This window comes from Gopherus evgoodei, chromosome 8 (genome assembly GCF_007399415.2).
Source record: "Gopherus evgoodei ecotype Sinaloan lineage chromosome 8, rGopEvg1_v1.p, whole genome shotgun sequence".
NCBI lineage: Eukaryota > Metazoa > Chordata > Testudines > Testudinidae > Gopherus > Gopherus evgoodei.
Genome location: NC_044329.1, coordinates 98,901,481 through 98,927,943, shown reverse-complemented (window position 1 = coordinate 98,927,943; position 26,463 = coordinate 98,901,481). Strand labels below are relative to the sequence as shown.

At 42.5% G+C, this 26,463-nt stretch overlaps 1 protein-coding gene across 8 annotated transcripts in view; it reads right to left on the bottom strand.

Annotated features, from left to right (window-relative positions):
- The window catches only part of DAB1 (DAB adaptor protein 1), a 744,092-nt gene that overhangs the window by 176,479 nt on the left and 541,150 nt on the right, over nt 1-26,463 (bottom strand). For all 8 annotated transcript variants that reach the window (XM_030573268.1, XM_030573273.1, XM_030573274.1 and 5 more), the window contains one exon: nt 18,436-18,638. In XM_030573268.1, the coding sequence (XP_030429128.1) occupies nt 18,436-18,502 (67 nt within the window). In that variant the 5' untranslated portion in view covers nt 18,503-18,638. The remainder of the gene's footprint in view (nt 1-18,435; nt 18,639-26,463) is intronic.

Below are 26,463 nucleotides of genomic sequence, written 5' to 3'. Positions count from 1 at the left end.
CATGGGATCAGGATCCCAGGTTTGTAATCTCTTCTGAAATGGAAAAATTCCCATATTTGACCAGTCTGTCTCCCGCTCTTTAGTCTGGTTTTTTTGGTCCTGAATCCTATTTTACTTCCTATTCTTTAGCTTTACCTTTGTATTTAATCTCTACTGTGAAACTGGGGAAATATTGTCAAGTGCTTGTTGAAAAATCAGACTACAACCACTGTATTTCCTTTATGTATTAAGGCAGTAATAGCTTCAAAGAACTGCAGCAGCTTAGTTAAGCATCACCTCCCCTGCTGGAATCTGTTGCTCGCTAGCCCTAAAGAATAGTCATACCAGTGTTTCACCTTTTCTGAAGCTCCGATGGTGCGCCTTTGTAGTTCAATGCCAATCTAGTCGTTTTCAAAATCATCGGTTTTGCACAGCATTTCTAATTTTCAGGGCCTGCCTTTGTTTCCTTATTGAAGGCAGATGCTGAGGGATGCTACTCCTCAGACTACTTCCTCTGAGAGTACAGCTAGAGGAAACCAGGGGTCCCAGCAGCTAAAGGGGTGGGCTCAGTCCTGACTGATGTCGATGGGAATGGGAACAAGTCCACCATGAACAGATGTCTAATAAGATATGCAAAGACCATTTGCTCTAAGAAACTCGGATATTATTAAGCGCTCTGCTTTGTCTTCGTTCTTAAGGATGCCCAACTCATTCTTTTATTTATTGTAAATATATTTTATATACTCCATTATTTGATTGTTATTCTACCAGTTACTGAACATCTAAAAACCTTGGTCTCCAATCAATACCTGGGCTTAAAATATCATTCCTGTACATCTCCATGGAGACTGAAGTAAATGCACTGTTGCTGAAGTAATGTGTTAGAACTGTGTTTATCAGTATGTAGGTCATACTCATAACCCACAAGGAGGTCACCAAAGCTATTTATATAAAAGGTTAATGTGCTGATTGTCTCCATATCCATAAGAACTACAGTAAAACCTCTTAGCCCTGTGTCAATACCCTTTTGAAATAGTAATAGCCTGCATATAATCTCGCAAAATCATTTCATGGCTGCATCTACAAAAAGCCAAAGGTGTTTAATGTGTCCTCTTGTGCTTCTCCTTCCCACTACTCTGGGATAACAACTTTTGCCTTTATGTGAAAGAAAAGAACCCCATAGAACAGGGATCTGCATCCAGGGAGAGGAGGCCAGCTGCAACACAGAACAGACTCTAAACAATGGCCCATATGCTTCCACCTGCTTGCAGTGCACAGGGGAGAAAAGACTGCAAGGAGGCCTAGGGAGGGAGAGAGCGAACAAACGCCTGAGCTGGATGCACTCCTGACAAATGCACACATACACTGTTGCTTACCAACTTCCCCCCAGTGAAAAATATCTGGGTGGGCAAAGCCGGAGAGGGAGAAGGAACTAGAAAGGAGCTGCAATAAGCAACATGCTGACATGGTCTTCCCCCACACCCTTTCCCCACCTCCATACACACTCTTCCAAAGTGCAACTGTTCTGCAGGCAACATTAAGGAGTTAATGCCTTCTGAAGCGTTAATGCCTATGAGGCTGGGATCTAGTGTACCCAAACTCCGCTGCCTTTTTGGGTTCCATCCCTATTCATTACATGCATCTACAACCTGTTGATCAGGAAGGGGGAGATATGCAGGCTCGGAACGTTTCTGTTCCCTTGAACTTTTCAATAAGAGGGAAGCATTTGGGCTAATATCCACACAATATTGTTTTCTTGGTCGTGGAGTCCCTCAAATAGGTGAACATGGGCTATCTGCTCTGCAGTTCTGGCCTCAGCCTAATGGTCAATTTTTTACATATTCTTTGAGATGTCTCTCCCTCTTTTTTTCTAGAGCCACGTGTGTTTATTATTAATAATAATATTCATAACAGCTGGTGATGTTTTTTGGCTGAAAAAAATCTTCCCACCAAAAAACAGGAAGGAAATTTTCAGTTTATCAATGGGAAACGCCAACATTTTCATTTAGTTTTTCATTTAAATTTCTTCTTCATTACTGTTTTTTTTTAACTGATTTAAAAAATATCAAAATTTGGGGTTTTGGTGATGTTTCTCCCCAATTTCCTCTTTATTTATTTATTTTTCTTTCTTTCCCACTAACGCAATAGAATGAACAATGTCTATGGTTTAGGAATTTTTCTTCCACTTTTTCCTTGTTCCATTCTTTAATTTTCCAACGCATCTCAAATTTTTGAAAGAAGTGAGGTGGTAATTTCAGATCAGGGCCAGAAGGTACAGTGGACCATATAGCTAATTAGTAGTCATTTACTTTGCAGGAATCAAGAATACAAAGAAAAAATAATTTGTTTTTATTTGAGCCAGAGAACTCTGCACTGAAGACATGCTACAATTTCAGTCTAGTCTTTTTTGAGACCCATCTCAGGAGATGGTGACAATTCAGATTCAAAGAAAAGGGATTCTAAAACTAAACTCATTTCTGATGTCCTTATTTGCACTAACTAGCACTTTACTTGCCAACAGTCCCACTGAAGTCACAGGGACTATGCACAGATTTACAGATTTTAAGCCAGAAGGGACCAATATGATCATCTAGTCCAGCAGGTTGCCCATCACTAATCTAGTCTCAACTCCTGCATAACACAGACCACAGAATCTCACCAAGTAATTCCCAGGTGTGACCTACACCAGTGCTTCTCAAAGCCGGTCCGCCACTTGTGCAGGGAAAGCCCGGCAGGCTGGGCCGGTTTGTTTACCTGCCGCGTCCACAGGTTCGGCCGATCGCGGCTCCCATCGACCGAGGTTTGCCACTCCAGGCCCATGGGGGCTGCGGGAAACAGCGGCCAGCACGTCCCTCAGCCTGTGCTGCTTCCTGCAGCCCCCATTGGCTTGAAGCGGCGAACCGCAGCCAGTGAGAGCCACGAGCGGCCAAACCTGCGGACGTGGCAGGTAAACAAACTGGCCTGGACCACCAGGGGCTTTCCCTGCACAAGTGGCGGACTGGCTTTGAGAAGCACCGACCTACCCTGCTAGTTCCTAGATACATACAGGTGCATTAAAATTGCACTTAGGTGTATTAAAATGCATGTTGCTCAAGTGCAACCTTACCACGCAATGCAGGTTGCTCTGTATACCATCCTGTCATTATTTTACCACTACACCAATTTTTGTGTCTTCTGCAAACTTTATCAACAATAAATTTATGTTTTCTTCTAAATCACAGATAACAATATTGACTAATATTTGGTCAAGAATAGATCCCTGTGGAACCCATCAGAAATGCCCTCATTGGATGATGAGTTGTTATTTGCAATTAGTTTTTGAGATCTATCAGTTAGCTAGTCACTATATTGGAATAAGTCATTCTCCAAGATGAATGATGTTTATTATTTCTGGCCGTTCCAGGACAGAGATTTTTAGTGAACAACTGGTGACAGACAGCAGAGCTATTATGTGTCTAGGGAAAATATAATTGCTAGTTTCTTTATATGTCTGAAATGCTGCAACATCTTCACTGAACTGCAAAATAAGCACGGGTCTTTCCACAGTGGTCTATGTTTTAAGATTGGAACTCTGATTTAAAAAAAAATGGCTGCATTTTAAAATGATCTAACAGGCTTGGAGAGAGCTGACTAGTCATTATCAAGTTTTTAAGACCCTGTATACTAGCAAACTAGATCTATCTTATACCTCTAGGTACAAATCAACCCTCCCATGGAAATACTCATTGGGATGGGAATAGGAGGAAAAAAATTACTCAGAAAGGTTCCCCCCACAAAATGTTTCCTAGATTGATCCAAGGGGGTTGGCCAATCACCACCATCCCACCGCACCCTACACAGAACAGGCCTTCGGCCTTCGGAACCTGCAGCTCTCCCAAGAGTTCGCTGTGGGCACAGGCTGTCCACACAGAGGACACTCTGCCTCATAATGGGCTCCTGTGCAGCTGCAATAGTTCTTCCTCCATCTGTCACTGCTCAGTGATCCTTTCTATGTAAAAAGATTACTACAGCAGGGTTGCAATATTTGTTTTGGTATATTTCCTGTAGACATGCTCTATATAAGGACCCCAAAACCTTCATAGATCCTTCTGGGGAGGTACAGGGAATGTTGGGAAGACAGCTGCAGAGTGGTCTGACCCTCCCTTGCACATGAAAATGAGAAAACCTCTACAGTGTCCCCTCTGCACTGGGACTATTCCCAAGTTTCTTAAAGAATTTTCTCTCAGGACTTAGCCCTTGTCTACACCACAGCCTGATGTCAGTATAACTACAGCAGTATAACTACTCAAGCATACCGACTGAACTCCCAGCGTAGACAGCGCTATGTTGACAGGAGGGCTTCTCCTGTCAACATAACCACCATCTCTCGTGGAGGTGGAGTACCTACACTGATGGGAGATGCTCTCCCATCGAAGTAGGTAGTGTCTTCACTATGTACACCTCTACCCCGATATAACGCTGTCCTCGGGAGCCAAAAAATCTTACCGCATTATAGGTGAAATCGCGTCATATTGAACTTGCTTTGATCCGCCTGAGTGCGCAGCCTCGCCTCCCCCCAGAGCGCTGCTTTACCACATTATATCCAAATTCGTGTTATATCAGGTTGCACTATATCGGGGTAGAGGTGTATTACAACAGTGCAGCTGCGCCACTGCAGCACTGCAAGTGTAGACAAGCCCTGTATCTCACATAGTTTATACCTATGGAAATCTTGTTTATTTTGCATATTTCCCATATCTGCTTGGGGTTATTTGGTACTTTAAAAGGTACATCTCCAATTGCATGAAAATCAAGCATGATTTAAAACATGTCTAAAGGGACTTCGTCAACTTGAAATTTATACTTTTTTTTTTTTTTAAGGAGTTAAACGGACTTTCAGGTCCTGCACCTACCCTTGAGTTCTCTCCCAATTGTTCTGGTTTTACAATCATATTTTCTTGTTTTTAGTTTGTGTGTTTGTTTTAATTTTCACTCTGTTGCCATGTGAAAGACCTACATCAAAAAAGGAAACAAATGAAGTGGGAAACAGTGAAACTAAACACATAGTGCTGTCAAACGGGCAAAGTCAACAAACTGAAAAAAAAAGGAACATATTTTTCTAATGTCTTTACACTAAATCTAGCTATTACTTATAACAATAGTAGGTTAAAAAATTAAAACCATGTGATTTTTTCCCAATATATATTGTCACTTGTAATTACAATATGTGTCGTATGTTTAAGCTTTCAGCCATTCTGCCTTCAGATAATTCAAATATATTACATAGGACCAAACTGGCACATATCGTATTACATTTACTGAGTGTGGCCCGTAATAGGACTATTGATTATTTACGCAAAGCACATAATCTACAAGAATCACAACCACATCTTTTCTTTATTCCTAAGGAATAAAATGAATGTCAGTGCCTGACACATATCATTGTGAGGCCGAGCCTGTTATCTAGTCAGGTTCACTCTACAGCTCTTTGAACTCCTAGGATAGGAACAAGTCATATGAAATGCATGAAGGGCTTACAAATTCAGTTACAGCATATATCAAAAGGGCAACGTATATGTTGACTAGTCCCTTTTAAGGACTGTGAATGTATTAACATATTTAACTAGATGCGTACTTAGGTGTCTCGCTTCTTGGATATGACAACTGAAACCAATACACTTTTCTAGTCATACTTCGCTTTGCATTTGTTTTGCTAGAAGTTTATCAATGGATTGACCAATACACTATTACTGAGATAGTTAGAGCACATGACTGGGAATTGGCAGCCTTAGGTTATGTACCCAGCTCTGCCACTCCTTTGCTCCATGACCTTGGATCAATTCTGCCTTCAGATAAATTGACTGCTAAGATAGTTGCCACTGTGTACGTTTTAACCATGTACAGTGAAATACCTGGAAGCCTGTTAATTCCCATATATAATAACTAAATAAGATTTACAGCTAGCTGACCTTTGCATTGACAGTTTTCAAATTATTTCCTATAAGCAGCCCAGGAATGTACAGCACACCATTGCAGACATGGATATAACAATACCTCTTTATTTCAGGTAAAACTGGCAAGGCTTTCAATACCATCAATATATTTGGGGACAGAATAAGGCCCTATACCTGTCTATGCCTAAAATTTCCCATCTGCAAAGTGGAAACAATTATTCTTACAATGGGGGTGTTTATACTATACTTAGAGCAGGCACTATTGTGAAAGATTCTACCATTCCTAGCAGAATTCCCCATATATGGCTGGAAACAGCACAATCTTTCAAAACAATAGAAATGTTAATGTGCACCCAATGCAACTAGCTTACTAGGAATATCATTCATTAATATTTTTATTAACCAAAGTTGAAAACTTTGGATTAAAAGATGGAATAAAAGTGTTGTTATTATCAACATGTCTGTCACTGTGGGATATTTCTTTCTCAGACACATAAGGATCTAGTCACTAATCCAGCCCTCTAGATGCATTTCAGCTACTAATCTGGATGAATATAGTAATTCCTGCTCGGTTACATTCATTACACGACAGTCTAATATTTTGGGGGTGGATTTTCTCCTTCTAGAATCCTCTGAACAGAATTTCCCTGACACACACTGAAGTCTTGATACCAAGCCTGTTGGGAGTCTTTCTACAGATTTCAAATGGCGTTAGATCAAGCACATTTGCCTGAAAATTTAATTTGCTGGCCTGTCTGCTAGCTCTGCCCACACACCACTCTTTTGTGTGAGATGCTCCAAGCAAGGCTCAACCATTTTTTCTGGTCTCATCTATACATACAGTAAAAACATTTGCAGCACTGGGTCAGCTGGACCCATTGCTGACATTCACTGTCAGCAACAGTTACATTTCCTAGTGTAGACACAGTCTTATAGTGCAGTATTACATTCCTGCATTTTCACCTCAATGGGTTATGAAGTCAAATCCTTATTTGGGACATACGCTGCAGTAGGCTCCTAATTATTAGTTTCAGGTGCAAGGTTTTGTCTACTTTTACAATATGGAGAAATGGTAACATAAGAAAGACTTTTAAGAAAGTTAATCCCACACTGATCAGACTCTCAACTCCTTTGGCCAAACAACAACAAAGAAAGGGATCGCTCCCCAATTTACATAGAGGTGTGTCTCAATTCAATTGTAACTGTAGTTTTAAGCAGGATGTCACTCCCTCCACTAAAATTGTTTAACCAGCACAACGGCGTAACCCATTTTGTCTAGACAGGATATTTAAAACAGGACCCACTTACGCTGAATTTGCAAGAGTAATTATTTGATAGCCATTTCTTGTGAATTATATCTGTACAATGCCAAGATTAATGATTTTCCCATTCTATTTCCAATTGAGAATGAATTTAGAATTATACGAACACTCAAAAGATCTCCAGTTAATGCTGCCAGTAACTATTTCACACAAGAGGTTTGTTATAGCAAAGCATCTGACCTCAATTAGTATATCAATTAATTTTGTTGTACTTGATCCATAAATTATTGAAAAAACTCACGTACTTACTGTGTGGAAACATAAATAAGCCTACTCCCTATCAACCAAATAAGCACCTGACAGTGAACTTCTTTGATTTCTCATCTAATAAAATCTACATTTGTTTTCCCAGTTACCAGCATGTACCACAGCCATCTAACTAAACAGAAAAATAAACCAAAATACAATACATTGGATTATCTGACTATAGTGATGGCAGCACTTCAATTGCTTCGTTATCAGATTATAATGCAAGCAAATTCACCTGTTTTTCATTGTTTACAACGCCCATCATTTGTAATGTCCAAAAACTAGACTCAACTTAACATAGGCTATTACTGTGCTACTCATGGCACTGTATTACTGTTGACTCTGGACATTTCATATTTGAAAAGACTGAAAATAAATTTGATAAAATACAGTTACTGTCTCATAAAAATATTCAAATCATAAAAGGAAATATTACTTTAAGCTGCAGTTCTAGTCTGGATATGAAGCTGTAAAAAATGCACCATAGAGTTGCATGTGAATTGTGTCTCTATGACTTCCATCTCAAATCTGCTCTATCTGCAGTTTTCCTAACTGCCAGTAACACAGTTTGAACTGGTCATCTGAAAGTCAAGCTCTTTTTTCCCCCCCAGCTTGTGCATTACCAGCAATGGTGCTTCGGGAAGTGGAAGTTAATTAATAATTATATTGAAGAATTGCAAGACAGACTAGAACTCAGCTCACATTCCCATAAGGAAGTTGGGAAAAATTATCAGGAAAAAAAACCTAGTAAGAATCTATACTTCATTACAGTCAGTAGATGTGATTCTGATTACACCCAGGGAGCAGATCTATTGAGTAAGAAGATGTCATTTTACAGTCATTTTTTGATAACTGCATTTGAAGTCAGAATAAGCAACTGGAAATTCTAAAAGATTTCAATGATACATTATATTTCTAGAGCACCTTTCATTAAAGTGTATGGATTGGTGAAACTATGAAGTGTCAAGCATGACTCTCAATGAAAAGATCCAGCACAGCGTAACAGCTTATTGGTCCCATGAACAAGTGTAAACATGGCCGGCCATTATACGACCTCCTCTCTCCTTCTGCACAAAATTTAGGACCATCATAAGGCATCACCACCTGTCAGCTCCTGAAAGGATGTGTTGGTTTGGAAAGTGGGAATTCATTACAGAGTAGCAGTGTAGGCAGAAAAATGCCCATAGGTAGAAAAATAATACTGGTGAGACAGAGAATTTGAGCCATTAGACAAAAACAAAGAAGAAAGGATCTGGTATTTAAGAAAGAAAAATCAGAGAAAATAAAAGGTAAGTTAGGTGTCTTCTCCCTTTCTTTTTTCAGATCTTTTCTTTATCTTCCCTCTTTTTTCCTATGTTCCCTCCAAAAAGAGAATGGCGGGACTGCTAAGCACTCAATTCTTTTCTTTATCAGAGTTCAGATTTATATTTATTCCTGCCTCAATACAAATAGTCCTTAACTTGGAGAAATGAATGTAGGGATATATTCATATTCAACTTTTTGCCAAAATAAACAAACAAAAAAAGGCTATTTTTTATGATCCAAAATAATCAATACAAAGCCTGAGCCCCATGGCTCTCATAAATTTCCATCTCATGCAGCCTCACAAGTAAGCTTCAATTTGAGCATGACCTAGGATAGGGTTTTCAAAAGCACCAAAGTGATTGAGAAGCCTATCTCTCATTAAGTCTAAGCCCTGGTCTACATTACAGAGTTAGGTTGAGGTAAGGTGACTTACGTCAATCTAACTTTAAGTGTCTACACTAAAATGTAGCTCCCACCAATGCAACTCGCCCACTAACCCAACTTAATAATCCACTATCATGAGAGGGTAGCACTTGTTGATGTAGTTAGATCGACGCAGTGTCACTGTCGACACTGCATTGCTTATATCGACTGTTGCTGCCTTCAGAAGCCATCCCACAATGCCCCACCCTGAGAGCTAAATCGGTGTAAGCGCTCCTGGTGAGAATGTGCACCGCCAACACAAGGAGCGTGGACATGTAATTACTGCAGTGGCTGAATCCCGATGTAACTTAAGACGACTTAATTTTGTAGGGTGGACTTGTCTTTAGGCTCCTAAATGCTTAAGTCACTTTTGAAAAAGAGAGTTAAGAAATGTGATGATGGTCAGCAGTTTAACTAGCAAAAACCACCTAAAAAATGTCAAATACAGAAATGAGTGTGGTAACTGTCAAATTAAGTTTATTAATTAAAACTGATATGGGCACAAACTGGTGGATTCAGAATCTGCATCCAAATTTGGTAGTTTGGTTCACCTCCATTAAACTTTTCATTTACATGCCACTGTGTAAGTTAAATTCCACAAGGAGATTTTCCATGTACAGTACTGTATTAACATGGATCCTTAACCAAGGCAAACCAGTTCCCAAAAGGGATTATTAAATCATTTGTAATTCCAAGAGACTGAAGTAAATATTTCATATTTGATTCATGGTCCATAAATATTTACACAGTGGGATTTCTCCATGTACTACAAGACCACAAGTGGTTCACATTTTTATCAAGGATGACTAATAAAAACCTACAATTCCCTACCCCAAGGCTACTAACACCCAAGGCTTATTCACTACTCAGCAAACCAAGTCAATCAAGTGATGTAGCGTAGTCTGAATCATTAACAAATGGCCACACTCTTGCTATGGAATGTCCAGTTTGTGGGGAAGTGATCTACCAGACACTTAATTAGCTATGTGAAATCTCTTCAGGATGCCTTTTAAAATTCCAGCAAGGTCTCTCTAGGTAGTTGCAGCATGGGAATCACTTACAATATGATGAGTGGACCGCAACCAACAAAGGCATTGAGATTAGGGTAGCAGTGGGGGATGGCAGAAGTATAATCCTTTCTAACGACATATGGTGCACTGTCAGCTCATGTGACAGAGTGAGATAAAGGGGGGAGGATTGCTGAGGTCAAATTGAAACGAAGGTCCCTGGTTGCTTAGACTCATGACAAGATATGTAGTAAAGAGCAACAGACCAATTACGTTGACAAATGCTACGCTCATCAGAGTTTGCATACCCCATCCTAAATGAAGTCGGTTAAAATTCCTAACATACACTTCTGGCTGGGAATATGTACAGGTAACATTTCTACAGCCCATCAAACCCAGAGGCTTATAATATTAATAGAGAAATAATATCACTATTGATTGAATAAAAGGCAAAATTAGTACTTTACATTTTTAATGGTCTAATTTTCTGAATTCATCAAAGTGACAGTGTTGATGTAGGAAATTCAACTACCATTCATGTTACTGTACAGTTTTGCAGCTGCGGTGTTTAGCATGTGTTATCCTAAATAAGCAGAACCTCCACATCAGCCTCTGGGAGGATTTTACATATCATATCTTAATAATAATCGTTCAGTATTGTACAGAAATTGTTTTACAAATCAAGTCTAGCGATAATGGAAAGAGAGCAAAAAGATGTGAGAATGACTGAAAAGTTTATAGCAAGAGAAACATTGTCACAATGATGCTTAATGAGGATATTTCAATATACCTTTCCTGTAAGGGAATGAGTTTGGATGACTATAGTACCACACAAAATGACAGCTGTTCCAGATGCATAAACAGGGTCTCATAAATTCTGTGATTTTGCAGGAACAGTATTTGTCATTTGGCTCATCTGTTGTAAAACTCCTCCTCCTCACCATGGGAATCCTGTTTCCTGTGGCTATCTACGGCACCTGTCTATATCTTTCTCCACTTAAGCCCTGCAGATTGCAACCTCCCACTCTCCATCTCCCAGCAAGGTAAAACAATGATCAATTCAGAAGCTGAATTTATTAAGGAATCCCTTTAACTGTAACAATCAAGGTCCAAACACCCCGTGGGGAAAACAGCGGGTCAGAACCACAACTAAATCGACTGATTGTATACACTATTATTGCACTATAAAAGTGAATCAAGTAAAATATCATATAAAAACTGTGACACACTGGTCAGGAATATCACTGTGTGATGTATGCAAGGATTGCATGCTGGAAATGTGTTAACATATTTTTCGGAGACAGTGAATAAAAAGCCTGTCCTAGACAAAATAATGTGGATTCACCTGTTTGCCTGGCTTGATTACAGGCAGAGGACAATTAAAATACATTTACATCTAAGGTAAACAAAGCAATCTAGCTAACAAGTGATGGAAGGAACATCCCAGTGAGCACACCAGGGGGACACACCAGAGTCTGAACCCCTAAGAAATCTTTAAGGTTCTTGAGACAAAAACTATGGACTTGGGGAAATATAAGAGGAGCAAAAAGACGTCCTAGTTATCCATCACTTAGAGAATAAAAGGGACGGCACTCTGATTCTGTGAACATTGGATCCTCCTACTGGAAGAGCTGGAGAGGCTGTTAGCTTGATGTAAGTGGGAAAACACAGATTACATCTTGCTAAAATTAAGTCTTAGACACTAGACGCGTATTTTATTTTGTTTTGCTTGTGACCATTTTTGGTATCTTTTTCTTTTGCTTAGTTTCATTTAAATCTATATTCTTTATCAATAATCTTATACTTCGTTTTATGATATGCCATCTCAGTGCTGTTAAACTGATACCTAACTTATCAGACTGATGTGCGTACTCTGCCTCTCTGGAGGCTGCAAACTTAATTTCTGGGTATGTCCAGTGAGGGAGACTGGACACAGCCCAGAAATATCTCTGGGGAACTCAGGAACTAGAGCTCACTGATTGTTACCTGCAAGGCAAGGTTAAGACTGGCAGAGTCTTGAGGAGTTTGCTGTTGAGGTGACCAGACTGGTGTGGCAGGGAGCAGACATAAGACTAAAACTCTAACAAAGTTATTTCTTGCTGAGGCAGAGAGGTAACACTGTGGCTTACAGTTCTGGCTAATACTCTGAGGAGAGTGTCCCAACAGCAAAATTCAGATGCATTTGACCTACTGGCAGCCTACCCCACAGAAGTCAATGGCACCCTTCATGGTCATGGTCTATCTGCATAGCGGAGCTGAGGGTGTACACTGGATCTTTTCTTCCAAACCACTTCCCTTTTTCTACTCACCAGCCAGAGCCACGGAATATAATTTGACCTGACAGTTTCTATATCGCTTTAATAATCAGAAGCAGACAAATAAAACCTAAAAGGCCCTGTAGAGATGCAAAGCGGCACTTCGTTTTATATCTTAAGGCAGATTATTCAAATGAAAACACGTGGAGATATATTCAAAGGCATTAAAGAAAGGTTAAGAAATCTCAACAGTGAACGGCACTCAGAAACCTTTTCCAACCATTAACTAATCTTAAGACTTCTTTGCTGCAATATCCCTAACATGATCCGCAGCTGCAGATTCAGCACAATAACGAGAGTCACAAATTTAAACAACACATCTCTATCGGCCTAAACTAACATCAAATCCTGTTTATATTTAAAGCCTAAATATCCATAAAAATTAAAGGATTTTTTGTTTGTAAAGGAACAAATGAAAGTGAAGTCAGCATGGCTGGCTGTCTAGCCTGTTTTGATTGTCAGCTCTTTATGTATGGACTATTTGTCACTATGTGTGCATACAGTACTAGAAAGAAGAGGGTTTGGTTTCCTGGCACTACTGTAAAACAGCTAATATAGAATATTAAGAACAACATCAAACACTGAATTCAAAGTTATGGCAGAAACCAGGGCCATTGCTAAAATCTGAGGGGCACTATGCACAAAGTAACACAAAAGGCTTAACTTAGCCCTGCAGGATACCACTCCTGCGCTTTTACTCCAATGTGGGCCCACACCTGAGCCCTCCCAGTATATTCAGAGAAAATCAACATGGCCAATCCTACAGATCTCAGTTGCCGTGATATAAACAGAGGGCACCAGGCAGTCCCTGAGCTAGACTGGTCCTATGTTATTTAAAATCTTTCAATACGATTATTAATAAATTCTTTTTATAGCACCATAAGTGCATACATGGAATAGGCCATCAGTGAACTGCAGAATGTGGGCACCATGAACTCCTGCAAATGAGTAAGCCCATGATAAACTGTACTGCAAGCTGGAGACAATAAACTGTACTTGCATTTTATATGCCTCTTTATACATCACTAACACCCTTTGTCCAGGATCACCTTGTATGAGGCAATAAGGCAAAAAAAAAAAAAAGTAATTTGTTAGAGATTCCTCAAATTTTCATTCTGTTTCATTTTAAACTTTTCCATAGACAAATTTAATTTGAAATGACATTCTCATTTCATGTTTTTATGAAACTCCATTTTTCAGCAAGAAAATTGTTTACTCAAAAAACTTCAACTAGTTCTATACATCAGAATCTCTTGTATTGGCATAATCAGACTACTGTTAATACCAGCTATTTATAGGAACTTTTTTGTCCAGCATATAAGTCAAGTTAAAAACTAAGCTGTCAACTTATTATCGCCATTTAAGTCATTACCAGTATCAATCACAGACAGAGTATTTAAATCAGGGGTCTCAAACACGTGGCCTGCGGCACTTAGCATTTTCCAGGAGGAAGGAGGGAGGAGCGGGGAGCCGCACACTCAGGGGAAGAGGCAGAGAAGCAGCGAGGCAGGGACGGGGATTTGGGGAAGGGGTTAGAATAGGGGCAGGAAGGGAGCAGAGTTGGGGTGGGGACTTTGCGGAAGGGATTGGAATGGGGGTGAGGCAGGGGTGGGAAGAGGTGGGGTAGGGACGGGGCCTCATTGAAGGAGTAGATTGGAGGAGCTGTTGGGGGGGGAATGGCCCTTGTGGTCATTGGAGTTTGATATCCCTGATTTAAATCCATACCCAGTTTTATTTATCTTTCCCCCCCACTGGGAATCATAAAAAAAACTAGTTCTGAAACATCCACATTTTTGAGAAACTCAAAAAGTACTAAGGAGGCACTCTGATTTAGGTGGTCAGCATGTACCTCATCTGATTAAAATATATATAATATACATAAAATTGCTATTCAAATTCTAATTTTGGTGTTCACGTTATTCAATCCATTTGCAGAAAACAGCTATGCAACACCCAAAATGGGTTGGCAATATCAACTTAACCATGTTTTCATTTTTTTCACCTTATTAATGACAATATTTTGCACTGCTATAGCACTTTCCACCATGTATCTTACAAACATGAATGGATTATGCTTCACAATACGCCTTTGAGAGCCAGAAATATTATCACTTTTATAGAGATTGGGAAACTGAGCCAAAGACAGATCAGTGGTGTAGCTAAAAACACAGAGATAACCTATGGTACAACTGGAAAGACAATTTAGCCCCTATGTCCTAATCCCAAACCCATGCTTATTCTCTTTCAGTCAATATAGATCAGGGTCAGCAACCTTTAAGAAGTGGTGTACCGAGTCTTCATTTATTCACTCTAATTTAAGGTTTCGTGTGCCAGTAATATATTTAATCATTTTAGAAGGTCTCTTTCTATAAGTCTATAATATATAACTAAACTATTGTTGTATGTAAAGTAAATAAGGTTTTCAAAATGTTTAAGAAGCTTCACTTAAAATTAAATTAAAATGCAGAGCCCTCTGGACTGGTGTCCAGGACCCGGACAGAGCGAGTGCCACTCAAAATCAGCTCGTGTGCCGCCCTCTGCACCCTTGCCATATGTTGCCTACCCCTGATATAGACTTTAAATGCGCAACACACCTATGGGAAGTCTGTCCTGTAAAGATATGGAGTTTACAGGTACATACTTGCTCAATGCAATACTGTAGGTTGTCTTGTATGCATTAGAATATCAGATTAAATTGTGATAGACGCACACATCTGCTTTTAAATGGAAGCAGCTGTCAGAAAACAATAAACACAGACTCACTGGAGTCTTTATAAAGCAAAGACTTATTTCTTGGGAATAGTAATTTCCACTGGCTAACTAAACTCAGTGTCTACAAACATAACTTCAGGTTGTGCACTTGCTACTCCCCCTCTGATATCAGTTAATGAACCTCAAAAACACAAATTTTTCCAAATGTCCATCATATCACATTGTTCTAGGTTAGGGCTCATTTGCTGAGATATACATGGTGCGACATGAACCAATGAAAAGTAATGAACAAATCAAGTTTCTTCTCACTTTCACAACCTAGGATTTGAACACGTAATACATTACTTGAATTTTATACATAGCCTGTCCAAAAAAACTATTCTACTGTGACCTCGGCAGCTTGTTGGCTGTTATTCAAAGCAGTCAGACTTATACATTCAATACAGAAAATGATTAATTCTGGAGATGTTTTACTGCTGTAGACTGATCACTTTTCAGCCACTTCTACATGATGGAGAGAAGGGAGAATAAAATATGTTGTATATTATGTGGGGATAAGACCACAAAGTATTCAGCTCCTGAAGATTTGCGACGATGCTTGTGAATCTGGAAAGTTGCATGAATTTTAGCACAAATTACTCATCCAAAAACTCAATCCCTAAGCTAATTATTTGTTATTTTCAAAAGTTTCACCAATTCATTTATGGAGCAGACACAATGCCATGTGACTTAAATTACCAATCACAAACCACAAATAGAATAATCACAGTGTGTAAACAACCAATCTGCCAATATTTGTGTTTGCCTGAACCATATTTGGTAAATATTAAAACAAAGAGATTAGGAGATGTGGAATTAATTGCCAAGAGAAAATAAGTATTGCTGGTTATGAATAATTTGACCGGCTCTACTTTCAGCTGTACATCTTGGCAAGGGAGGGGACCTCTTTAGATCGACATCATAGGTTTTCCAGCAGTGGGTTGTGCACAGTGGTCCAGCAGCTGGCACACAAAGGGAGGCCCCAGAGTGGGGACTGGAGAGCAAGCCAGCTCCCACAGTGTCTGTTTCCAGCAGGTCTCCACCTCTCCCTGCACGTGTCCCAGACTCTGGGCCAGTGACAACAGGCAGCGGCAAAGGGAGCAGGGTCCAGGCAGCAGCAGCAGCAGCATGGAGGAAGCAGCTGGAGCCAGTGAGTAGAGTCAGCGGGGGGCTGCCTGGTAAGGATCGCAGTGTGGCCAGGGAGAAAGAGGAGCTGGCTAGGGATATTTGAGGGAGCAGTCAGCTGGCAGAGTGAGAGCAAGGAAGCTGGAGGGAGCCAAGCCGAGGGCTTGGAGACAGGGCTGGGGAGTGGGAGGAAAAACATGGGATAGGACTCTCCAAAGGCAGGCATAGCAAATAAAAATTTGGGAACCTCTGATCTACATAATGCCTTCTCAGCTACCACAAAGCTCCAGTATTATCTGTTCAAAGCTAAACCACGATGTTTAATGTTTGTCTGTTAAATTAATAATCTTGTTTCACGCATTTAGACCAATAGCTCAAGAGTTCTCATAACAAAATTTTCTAATTTATATTCTCTCTTCCTAAGCCAATAATTAAAGGTGCTTAATGGACTTCCTAATCTAGCTGGAATTTTGAGGGTCAGGTCCCAGCAGTAGGAAGTCTACCCCAAAAGAAGGTTTAGTGGAAGAAAGCACCGACAAAAAACCCATACATAAGCAAAAGTACAGAGGAATCACCAAAAAGTCTGAGAATCTCTCTGTTTGAAGAGCACACAACATACTAAGAGCTACACAGTACCAATGCCCTCCAGTGGGCTAACCTCCAGCAACTGAAACACAAACAAAAATAGCAGGATTTATAAGAAATACAATTATTTTGAAGCAGGGGGGCTGGTTTTTTTAAATTTGAGTTTCAAATTGGGTCTCAAGCATAAAGAAAGTGAAACTGAGGCTCATTTTCACCCTTGTAGAACAAAAAAGAAGGCAAGCAGTACCGTGCTAGTCATCACTGCTTCAAGATCATCTTCTTTTTATTATTCACATTGATAAGTACTTACTCAAGTAATTCCACTTCAATAGTGCTACACACAGGAGTAAAGCACCATTGTGAATAAAGGCTCCACAACCTGATCCTGAATTTTAACTCTAAGATAGAATGTAGAATTATTATGTGTATTATTTCTTTGTTGTTGTTTTCTTCTTCCACTCAGTTATATTCATTTTACCACAATACAGGTAAAATGTTGGAGGAACATATCCTGTATGTGGTCAATAACGCACGCAACACAATTCCCTTCACCATAAGCCCCATGATCTCCTTTAAGAATCCTGTTGTGTTTTATGCAGATCCTTGCATAAAATGCAAACTATGAGGATGAGTAGGGCATTTAACCTCTTTTGCTCAGTTCAAGATGACACAAACAAAACATTTAGTAGAATTATTTGCCAACAAAAAAATATCTAACAAAATAAAAACAGTTTTTGCTAAAAGTGGCTGTAACAGGGTGCTGGCCTGGCCAGGCCCCTGTTAGCCCCCGCTCTCATTAAGGGGAATTAATTGGAGCTGGCAGGGTGTGGCTCATTGCTGGGCTAAAGAAGAAATACTTGTGGGTTTTATGGGCCAGGGGGCTGTATAAAGCTCACAGGAAGGAAGCAGAAAGAGGGGGAACCAGGAAAGGGAGGAGCCTGAAGCTGGAGTTCCCAGCTAGCTGCAGAAGCTAGCTGTCCCCCCAGGGGCTACCTGGACTGAATTGAACTGTATATAAAAAGTGGTGGGAACAAACACTGAAAATAAAAGGGCATTCGTGTTTGCACAGAGAGGTCTCCAGTTGGTTTTTGAGAGGAGCGGTGAAGCGCACTGCTACAGTGGCTAAACGAATACTTTCAAAGTAAAGAATTTAGATTATCTATTTTGCACAACAAAACAAATACAACACGCTTATAAAGTAGAAAACTAATAAAGCATAATGCAGGAGCTTAGGGTGTTTCTGCATCTTATTTGTTTTAAAAGTGATTTTTTTTAATACAGAAAGAACCAGATCTGATGATTTCTAAACAGACAAAACTCTACTGAAGTTAACACCAGTTTGACCTGCACAAGGAGCACACAATTGGGCATGCTTATGATAAATCAAAGTGTAAAAGAAAACCAGTCTTTCATTCAATATAAAGAGAATTGGACTTACTACCTTTCTTTTTGGAGTCTCTCTTTGCGCTGGTTTTAACAGCCACTGGAAGTTCTGTCTCAGTTGACATCCTATTATATCCTTAGTCTTCTTCACACAGATCCAGTGTCTCGGTCAGGCTCATTTAGAATGGCTCTCCAAGAGAATAACTTAGCCCTTCAGATACTATAACCCAGATAGCTCATCTCATTCACTCCTTTTGAGTGCTGCAAACAAACAAACAAACACTAACCGTCATTTTCTGAGTTAAAAAGAGAAAAAAAGTTATGAAAGGAACATAAAATGCTTTCTGGGTCTATAGGAGGATAGTAGGATCTGGGAGATATGGGGAGAAGTCAAAGATAACTAACGCACATGAATTTTAGTTTTAAAATTTTATGTTTCCAAAATAAAATGTATTACTTAATTGAGTGTATAGATACTATGAGTTTTATCTTTATGTGAGTGCCCTACTTATGCCCTTATTTTCTTGAGCATATACAGAAAAATAAACCTGATGGGCCAGATTCTTATACCCTTACTCATTTTGAGTAGCATCTTATTTCATTGGGAGTCCTGCTGAGACTTTTCACATAAGGTGCTACCCAGTGTAGCAGACTCTGTTTTTCTAAGTTTTATTTAAAAGAAAATCATGATAATTCTTAGAACTCAGATAGCAATTTTCCCTTCAAAGTACTTTGCAATCACTAACTAATTCTTAACCCTAATAATTCAAATGCAATAATATTATCTCAGATGGGGTAGAAAGAATACAACCTACTCTCAGTTAGGCATGATGTGTAATTCAGCTGCTCCGGGGAGCAACCCAGAGAATGAATCAAGAGACTCAGATTCACAACTCCTCCTCTGCTCCTCCCTTGTCCCGGGGAAGGAGTAAATTACTTCACCTATTTTCATGGAGTCCCTTATTCACCACTCGCACCAGACCAGCTAATGTGGCTGGCGATTAAGGGGTCCTGAGCTCAGATTCCTCCCACCAATGATCTCTTAGCCCACTAGCTCTGCCATTCTCAACCTTTTTCACACACTGCAAGAGAAAAGTGTTTCAGGACCCCACGCCCCCTTAGCCATAGAGAAAGGGAGGGTGGTTGTGACCCTGCTGGAACTGTTCATCACAACCCCCTGATTGAGGACCCTGCATTAGACCGTGCTGCCTCGTTAAAATATGTATATATTATGGTATTCAGTCGACAGTGTGATCGGGTTGATCAGCAGGCTAGATCAGTGTCTTGGCAGCAGCTGGGAGGTGATTGACTGCACTTCAGAACAGACCTTGAGTTGGTGGAATTTAAATGGGTCATGGAGGGACACAGATGGGGTCCAAAGGTTGAGCAACATTTGCGAGCTAGCTAAGTGAGTGTTTTCTGCAGGCTGTTTTACAGCAGCTGCTTGACTGCTTTCCCTAGCTGGAGAAGGGGAAACAACAACTGTGGCATTGTGAGAAGCAGCAGCAGTTGAGAGAAACTACTGGTTCCCCAGAATGAATGGGCAGGGGATACTGAGGGGTCCATTTTTGAACCGGTTTGGGATGGAAAAGTCATGGAGAACTAAAAGGGGCTGTGCACAGAAGGGGAATAACATTACCATAAAAGAAAGTACATTCCCATTCACAGTACCTTAGTAAAGGTTTGTAATAAAGTATGTTCTCAAAATACATGGAAGATTCCATATGAATTTTCTATCTACCTTTTCTTTCAAACAAGCTTTAAGAATTCTGTTAATGTAAACATAATCAGGTGAAAAACATGGGCTATATTGTGCCACTCATCCTCAGACTGAGTAGTACCTCACTTTGTCCATGATCCAATTTTCTTCAGCAGAGCTACTGATGGATTAAGGAACAGTTAAACTGGAATAAAGTTGGCATAACCTGGCCCTGAGATGGGACTGACAATTCAAAAGTTTGAGATTCAACTTTTAGAGATGGGACTGAACCTAAACCCTGGTTCAGATCATACTCAAACCTTGGGGAAATGTGACTCTACTGCTGTAACTGAACCTTGCAGTTTGTGCCCAGCTCCATTAACTTTTAATATCAGAATATTTTCATCAATCAAAGGCCAGAAAATAAATATCAGAGTCTTAATTACTATATGGATAGAATTATGATAGCTTTTTAGAAAATATCATTATCTGTATTTCTGCAACATTACAAGCACTATTGCATATAGTCACATACTCCTTGGATAAACTGTCAGTTTATTTGTTGCAGTAAACAATTCGTAATATTATTTAGCATTTGTGTTACAACAGTATCTATAGGCCCAATCCATGACCAGAATCTCGTTTCTGCTAGGTGTTCCATTGTGTTGTACCAACACATAGTGAGACAGTCCCTGCTCTGACGAGTTTATAGTCAGAATAGACATGACAAAGAAAGGCTGGCAGACAGGAAGAATGATTGTGCTATGTTACAGATGGAGAACTGAGGCACAGAGAGATGAGCAACTTGTCCAAGCCACACAGAAAGTCTGTTGCAAAGCCAAAATTTGAAACCAGTCTCTGTCCAGTGTCTTAATGACAAGATAGTCCTTCAGGTATGTCTGCACTGCAGTTAGACACCTGTGGCTGGCTTGTGCCAGCTGACTAGAGCTCACAGGGCTCACACTAAGGGGCTGTTTAATTGTGGTGTAGTCATTTAAGGTCGGGCTGGAGCCTGGGGTCCTAGAGCCAGAAGCAGTTTTTTTAACAGCAGCGTAGACATTCCTTCCTCTCTAAATATGACTTCTTCTCCCCCCAAAAAGCTTTATACAGGACACACAATTTTGGACTTTCTGTCATACAATGCCTGCTAAAAAGAAAACAGAACAAACTATCATTTAAGTTTTAAACAGTTTAAAAGCATTAACAGAATACATCTTTAGTTTTTAAAATGTTATGCTTACTCCTCTACTTATGCAAAAATACATCTTATTGGAGAAGTTACTGCAAAAGGTGGTCCAGATGGTGTGGGTGGGGCATTAATGAATGCAAAGAAGGAACAGGTAGCTTAGCTACTGAGCCACGAAGAATGCAAAGATCCATTTGGAATCCTGGCTCCTCATAAAACAGATCTCCAGAGGAATGTCCGCTCCCTCTGCCAGGCCTTCCCCATGGAATATCACTGCTCTCCTGATCAGGTACCACATGACCCCTTAGTAGGATGGCCATCTTTCTCAGTCACTATGCTGCTGTTGACCCCTGCAGTTTTCTGGTGGAGTAAAGCTGCAGAGGGGCAGTGATGAACACCAGTGATTTGCTGCCTAGGTTATGGCTGGTTATTATGTGAGCATGCTGCAAAGAGTGACTACTCCATAGCACTATTTCCTCCTCCTGGCTGGTCACTCTCCCAGGTTGTCACCACTGAAGGCTGCCAGTACCTGGCAAGGGGCTCCATATATTCCTTTTCCTTCTTATGAGTTCCTTGGACACATTTCTTCATGAATGGTAAAGAGTCTGGTGGCACCTTAAAGACTGTTTTACCCACGAAAGCTTATGCCCAAATAAATCTTAATCTTTAAGGTGCCACAAGACTCCGTTTTTTATGGATACAGACAGGGCCGTCCTTAGGATTTATGGTGCCCTAGGCGAGATTATTAAACTGGTGCCCCTGTGCCTGACTTGCTCTGAGCAACACAAACATAAGCTTACAGTATTGGAAAACTCGCCACATGCATGTTATTAAAACCAGTTTAAGTTAATGAAGCACACTGTAATGCTGATGGGCTAGCACTAAAGAAGCAGCACTATAGAAAAAATTCTGATTTGACAGAATGGTGCAAATAATATAATTTTTTTAATTTGTCACCATTATATTGGAAATTTATATGAAGAGGTATTGAAACAAGGATTTGTTTTTAATTAAAAGCAATCTTTCTGGCTTTTTGGCTGCAAAATCAGTAATAATGTCATTGTATGACAAAGACAAAGTGATGTCTTGTTTGACTGCAAGAATAGCAAGACCAGTCAAGCGTTCCTGACTCATTGTAGAGCGGAGATAGTTTTTAATGAGCTTTAGTTTTGAGAAACTCTGTTCTCTTGATGCTACTGTTACAGAAATTGTCAGTAGAATACGAGTGGCAATGTACACATTAGGAGATATATATATATATATATATATCAACAAGTTTGCATGTGGCAACACAGATGACAGTGTACTCAATTCTTCGTACAGTTCAAGTCCATTTAAATCAAAACTATCACCGGGCTTCAGGAGGCTCTCTAGGTTCTTGCACTTTGTCATTAGTTGCTCTTGTTTTTCTCTTTAGTTGAATTTAGTCCCGCTCAGCCTGCTGCCAGCTGAGTGAATGGAACCCCAGGCCGACAGTGGGTTGAGTGGCTCAGCAGGGGTCTCAGCCACAGGCTTGCTTAGCCTGCTGCCAGCCTGGGGTTCCTTGGGGCTCCCCAGGCCAGCAGCGGGTGCTGAGTGGGGCCGGCAGCTGGGACCTCGGCTGGCAATGGGGCAGCAGCCGGAACCCCAGAGCATCAAAAATCAGCTGGCATGCCACCTTTGGCACGTGTGCCCAGGGCCAGCTCTAGCCATTTCGCCGCCCCAAGCACGGTGGCACACCGCAGGGGGCGCTCTGCTGCTTGCCAGTCCCACGGCTCTGGTGGACCTCCCACAGGCGTTTCTGCAGACGGTCAGCTGGTCCCGCGGCTCCGGTGGACCTGCCGCAGGCGTTTCTGCGGATGGTCAGCTGGTCCTGCGGCTCTGGTGGACCTGCCGCAGGCATGCCTGCAGGACGCCCACCGGAGCCGCCTGCCGCACTCCCGGCAACCGGCAGAGTGCCCTCCGTGGCATGCTGCCCCAAGCACGCGCTTGGCGTGCTGGGGCCTGGAGCCAGCCCTGCGTGTGCCATAGGTTGCTGACCCCTGCTCTATACCAGTGGTTCCCAAACTGGGGTTCGCAAGCCCCTGGAGGTTTGCGGAACGTTACAGGGGGTTCGCCAGAAAAATTTCACTCATGGTGGCCAGAGGACCCCGGGCATTGGAGACAGCAGGTGGGACCCGCTTGCAGGGTAAACACCCCAAGCCCCAGGGAGAGCGGGGCTGGGCAGTTTGGGCTGGCAGCCCGAGTTCTGGCGGTCAGCGTGGGAGCCAGCAGCCCAAACTCCAGCGCTCCATGCGGGCCTGGTAGCCCAAGCCCCAGGGAGAGTGGGGCTGGGCAGCTCAGGCTGGCAGCCCAAGTCCTGGTGGTCAGCAAGGGAGCCGGCAGCCTGAACCCCAGTGCTCTGTGCGGGGCTGGCAGCCTGAGTAACAGGAAGAGTGGGGCTGGCAGCCTGAGCCCTGCCCCCATCAGCAGGGGAGTCGGCAGCCCAAACCCCAGCCTGAGCCCCAGGAAGAGCGGGGTGGGCAGTTGGGGCATCCATCACACTGAGGAAATTTAAACTTAAATCCCTGAAAATATTCATTTTCATGAGGGGGTTCGTGACATTTCACAATTTAGTGAAAAGGGTTCGCGAGCTGTTAAAGTTTGGGAACCACTGCTCTATACACTAGTAAGGAGAAGAGCATATTACAGTTGTTAGAGGGCTCTATTTAGCAGTAATAGGGCTATAGGAAAGTCAGTCAACATTTTTTGTTTCTCTGATGAAAACTGGCCCACTCCCTTCCTCATACCAAACTTGTCACAAATAATTGTCAACAAAAGATGGTTACTCACCTTTGTAACTGTTGTTCTTCGAGATGTGTTGCTCATATCCATTCCAGTTAGGTGTGCGCGCCGCGCGTGCACATTCGTCGGAAAACTTTTACCCTAGTAACTCAGTGGGCCGGCAGGTCGCCCCCTAGAGTGGCGCCATCATGGTGCTCAATATATACCCCTGCCGGCCCGCCCGCTCCTCAGTTCCTTCTTGCCGGCTACTCCGACAGTGGGGAAGGAGGGCGGGTGTGGAATGGATATGAGCAACACATCTCGAAGAACAACAGTTACAAAGGTGAGTAACCGTCTTTTCTTCTTCGAGTGATTGCTCATATCCATTCCAGTTAGGTGAATCCCAAGCCTTACGTAGGCGGTGGGGTCGGAGTGAAATGTGGCAGAATGAAAACTGCTGAGCCAGAGGCTACAGCATCTGTTGACTGTTGAACCAGGGCATGCTGCGAAGCAAAGGTATGGACCGAGGACCAATGGAGCTGTGCGACAGATCTCGTGGGTAGGAACACGAGCCAGCAAGGCGGCAGATGAAGCCTGAGCCCTGGTAGAATGCACGGTGATGTGGCTTGGGGAAATATGAGCCAAATCATAACAAGTGCGGATGTACGCCATCACCCAAGATGAGATCCTCTGAGAGGAAAACAAGCAAGCCCTCCCTTTGGTCTGCTACCGTGACAGAGCTGGGGCACCTTACGAAATGGTTCTGTCAGCGTAATATAATATAAATGCGAGCACTCCACAGATGTCCAGGGAGTGCAATGGGTGTGCCCATTGCGTTGAGCTGTGGGTAACATGAAAGACCGAAACCACCTTAGGGAGGAAAGCCAGGTGCGGTCATAACTGCACCTTGTCTTTGTGAAACCTAGTGTACGGCGGAACCACCGTAAGAGCTCTGAGCTCAGAGACCCGTCTGGCCGATGTAACAGCTACGAGGAAAGTTGTCGTCCAAGACAGGTATAGCAGAGGGCCGGTCGCGAACGGCTCGAATGGGGGAGACATAAGTCTGGTTAAAACTAGGTTGAGGTCCCAGGTTGGGCATGGGCGGCGCACCCGAGGGTGCAAGCGCTCCAAGCCCTTGAGGGACCTCGAACCCATAGAGTTTGAGAACACGGAACGTCCACCTTAGCCCGGCTGGAAGGTAGAGATGGCTGCCGAGTGTACCCTCAGCGATGATACCGCCAGGTCCTGCCGCTGAAGGCCAGAGGCAGGCCAAATAGAGGGGATCGAGACCTCAGTAGGAGCAAGTTCGAGCGTATTGCAGCTGTAGAAGAAACGCTTCCACTCGGCCCGGTACGTTGACCAAGTGGAAGGCTTCCTGTCACCCCGGCTTAGTTATGCAGCAGCCACACCGTGAGGCGAAGAGGCTGCAGGTCCGGGTGACGAAGCCTGTCGTTGCCCTGAGTGATGAGGTCTGGGTGGGGTGGCAGGGTTATTGGGTCGGATATTGACAGGCCGAGCAATGTGGTATATCAGTGCTGCCTGGACCACTGTGGAGTGATCATGATGATGCGCGCTCTGCCCCTGCGGAGTTTGAGCAGGACCTAATGAACCAGTGGGAACAGTGGGAAGGCATAAAGGAGTTGGCCTTTCCACGGCATCAGGAATGCATCCAAGATCGATCCCGAGGAGAGACCTTGGAAGGAGCAGAACATCTGGCATTTTCTGCTCTCGCGGTGAGCGAACAGGTCTATGTGAGGAAACATCTCCACTTCTGGAAAGCAGAACGCCTCACATGGGGCAGAGTGATCACTCGTAAGACAGGAAAGACCTGCTGAGTCAAAGTGCCAAGACGTTCCGAATGCCTGGGAGAAAGGACGTCACCAGCTCCATCGAGTGGGCCATGCAAAAGTCCCGGAAATGGATGGCCTCCTGACAAAAGGGGGGAGGACCATGTCCCTCCCTGGTTATTTATGAAGCACATGGCCATTGTGTTGGCAGTAAACACCGAGATACCACGGCCTCGCAGCTGCCGCTGGAACCCCTGGCACGCCAGGCGGACTACTCTCATTTTTGGGGCATTGATGTGGAATGCCAGCTCCCGAGAAGACCAAAGGCCTTAAGCTCGGAGGTGACCATGAGCACTTGAGCAGAGAGATGACGCGTCCGTCGTCAGGGGCAGTGAGGGCTGGGGCGGATGGAACCGCATCCCTGCCCACACCAGGGAGGGAGTTAGCCACCACTCTAGGGAGCCTAAGGTGCTCGAGGGAACGGTGACTACCATGACCATTGGCTCCCTGCCCGGGTGGTATGCCGAGGTGAGCCGGACTTGGGGAGGATGGAGGCGGAGCTTGGCGTGTTTGGTTACAAACTTGCGGGCAGCCATGGACCCAGGAGACTGAGACAAGTACGAGCCGAGGTCGTTGGGAAAGCCTGTAGACCTCGGATGATTGTTGCCATCG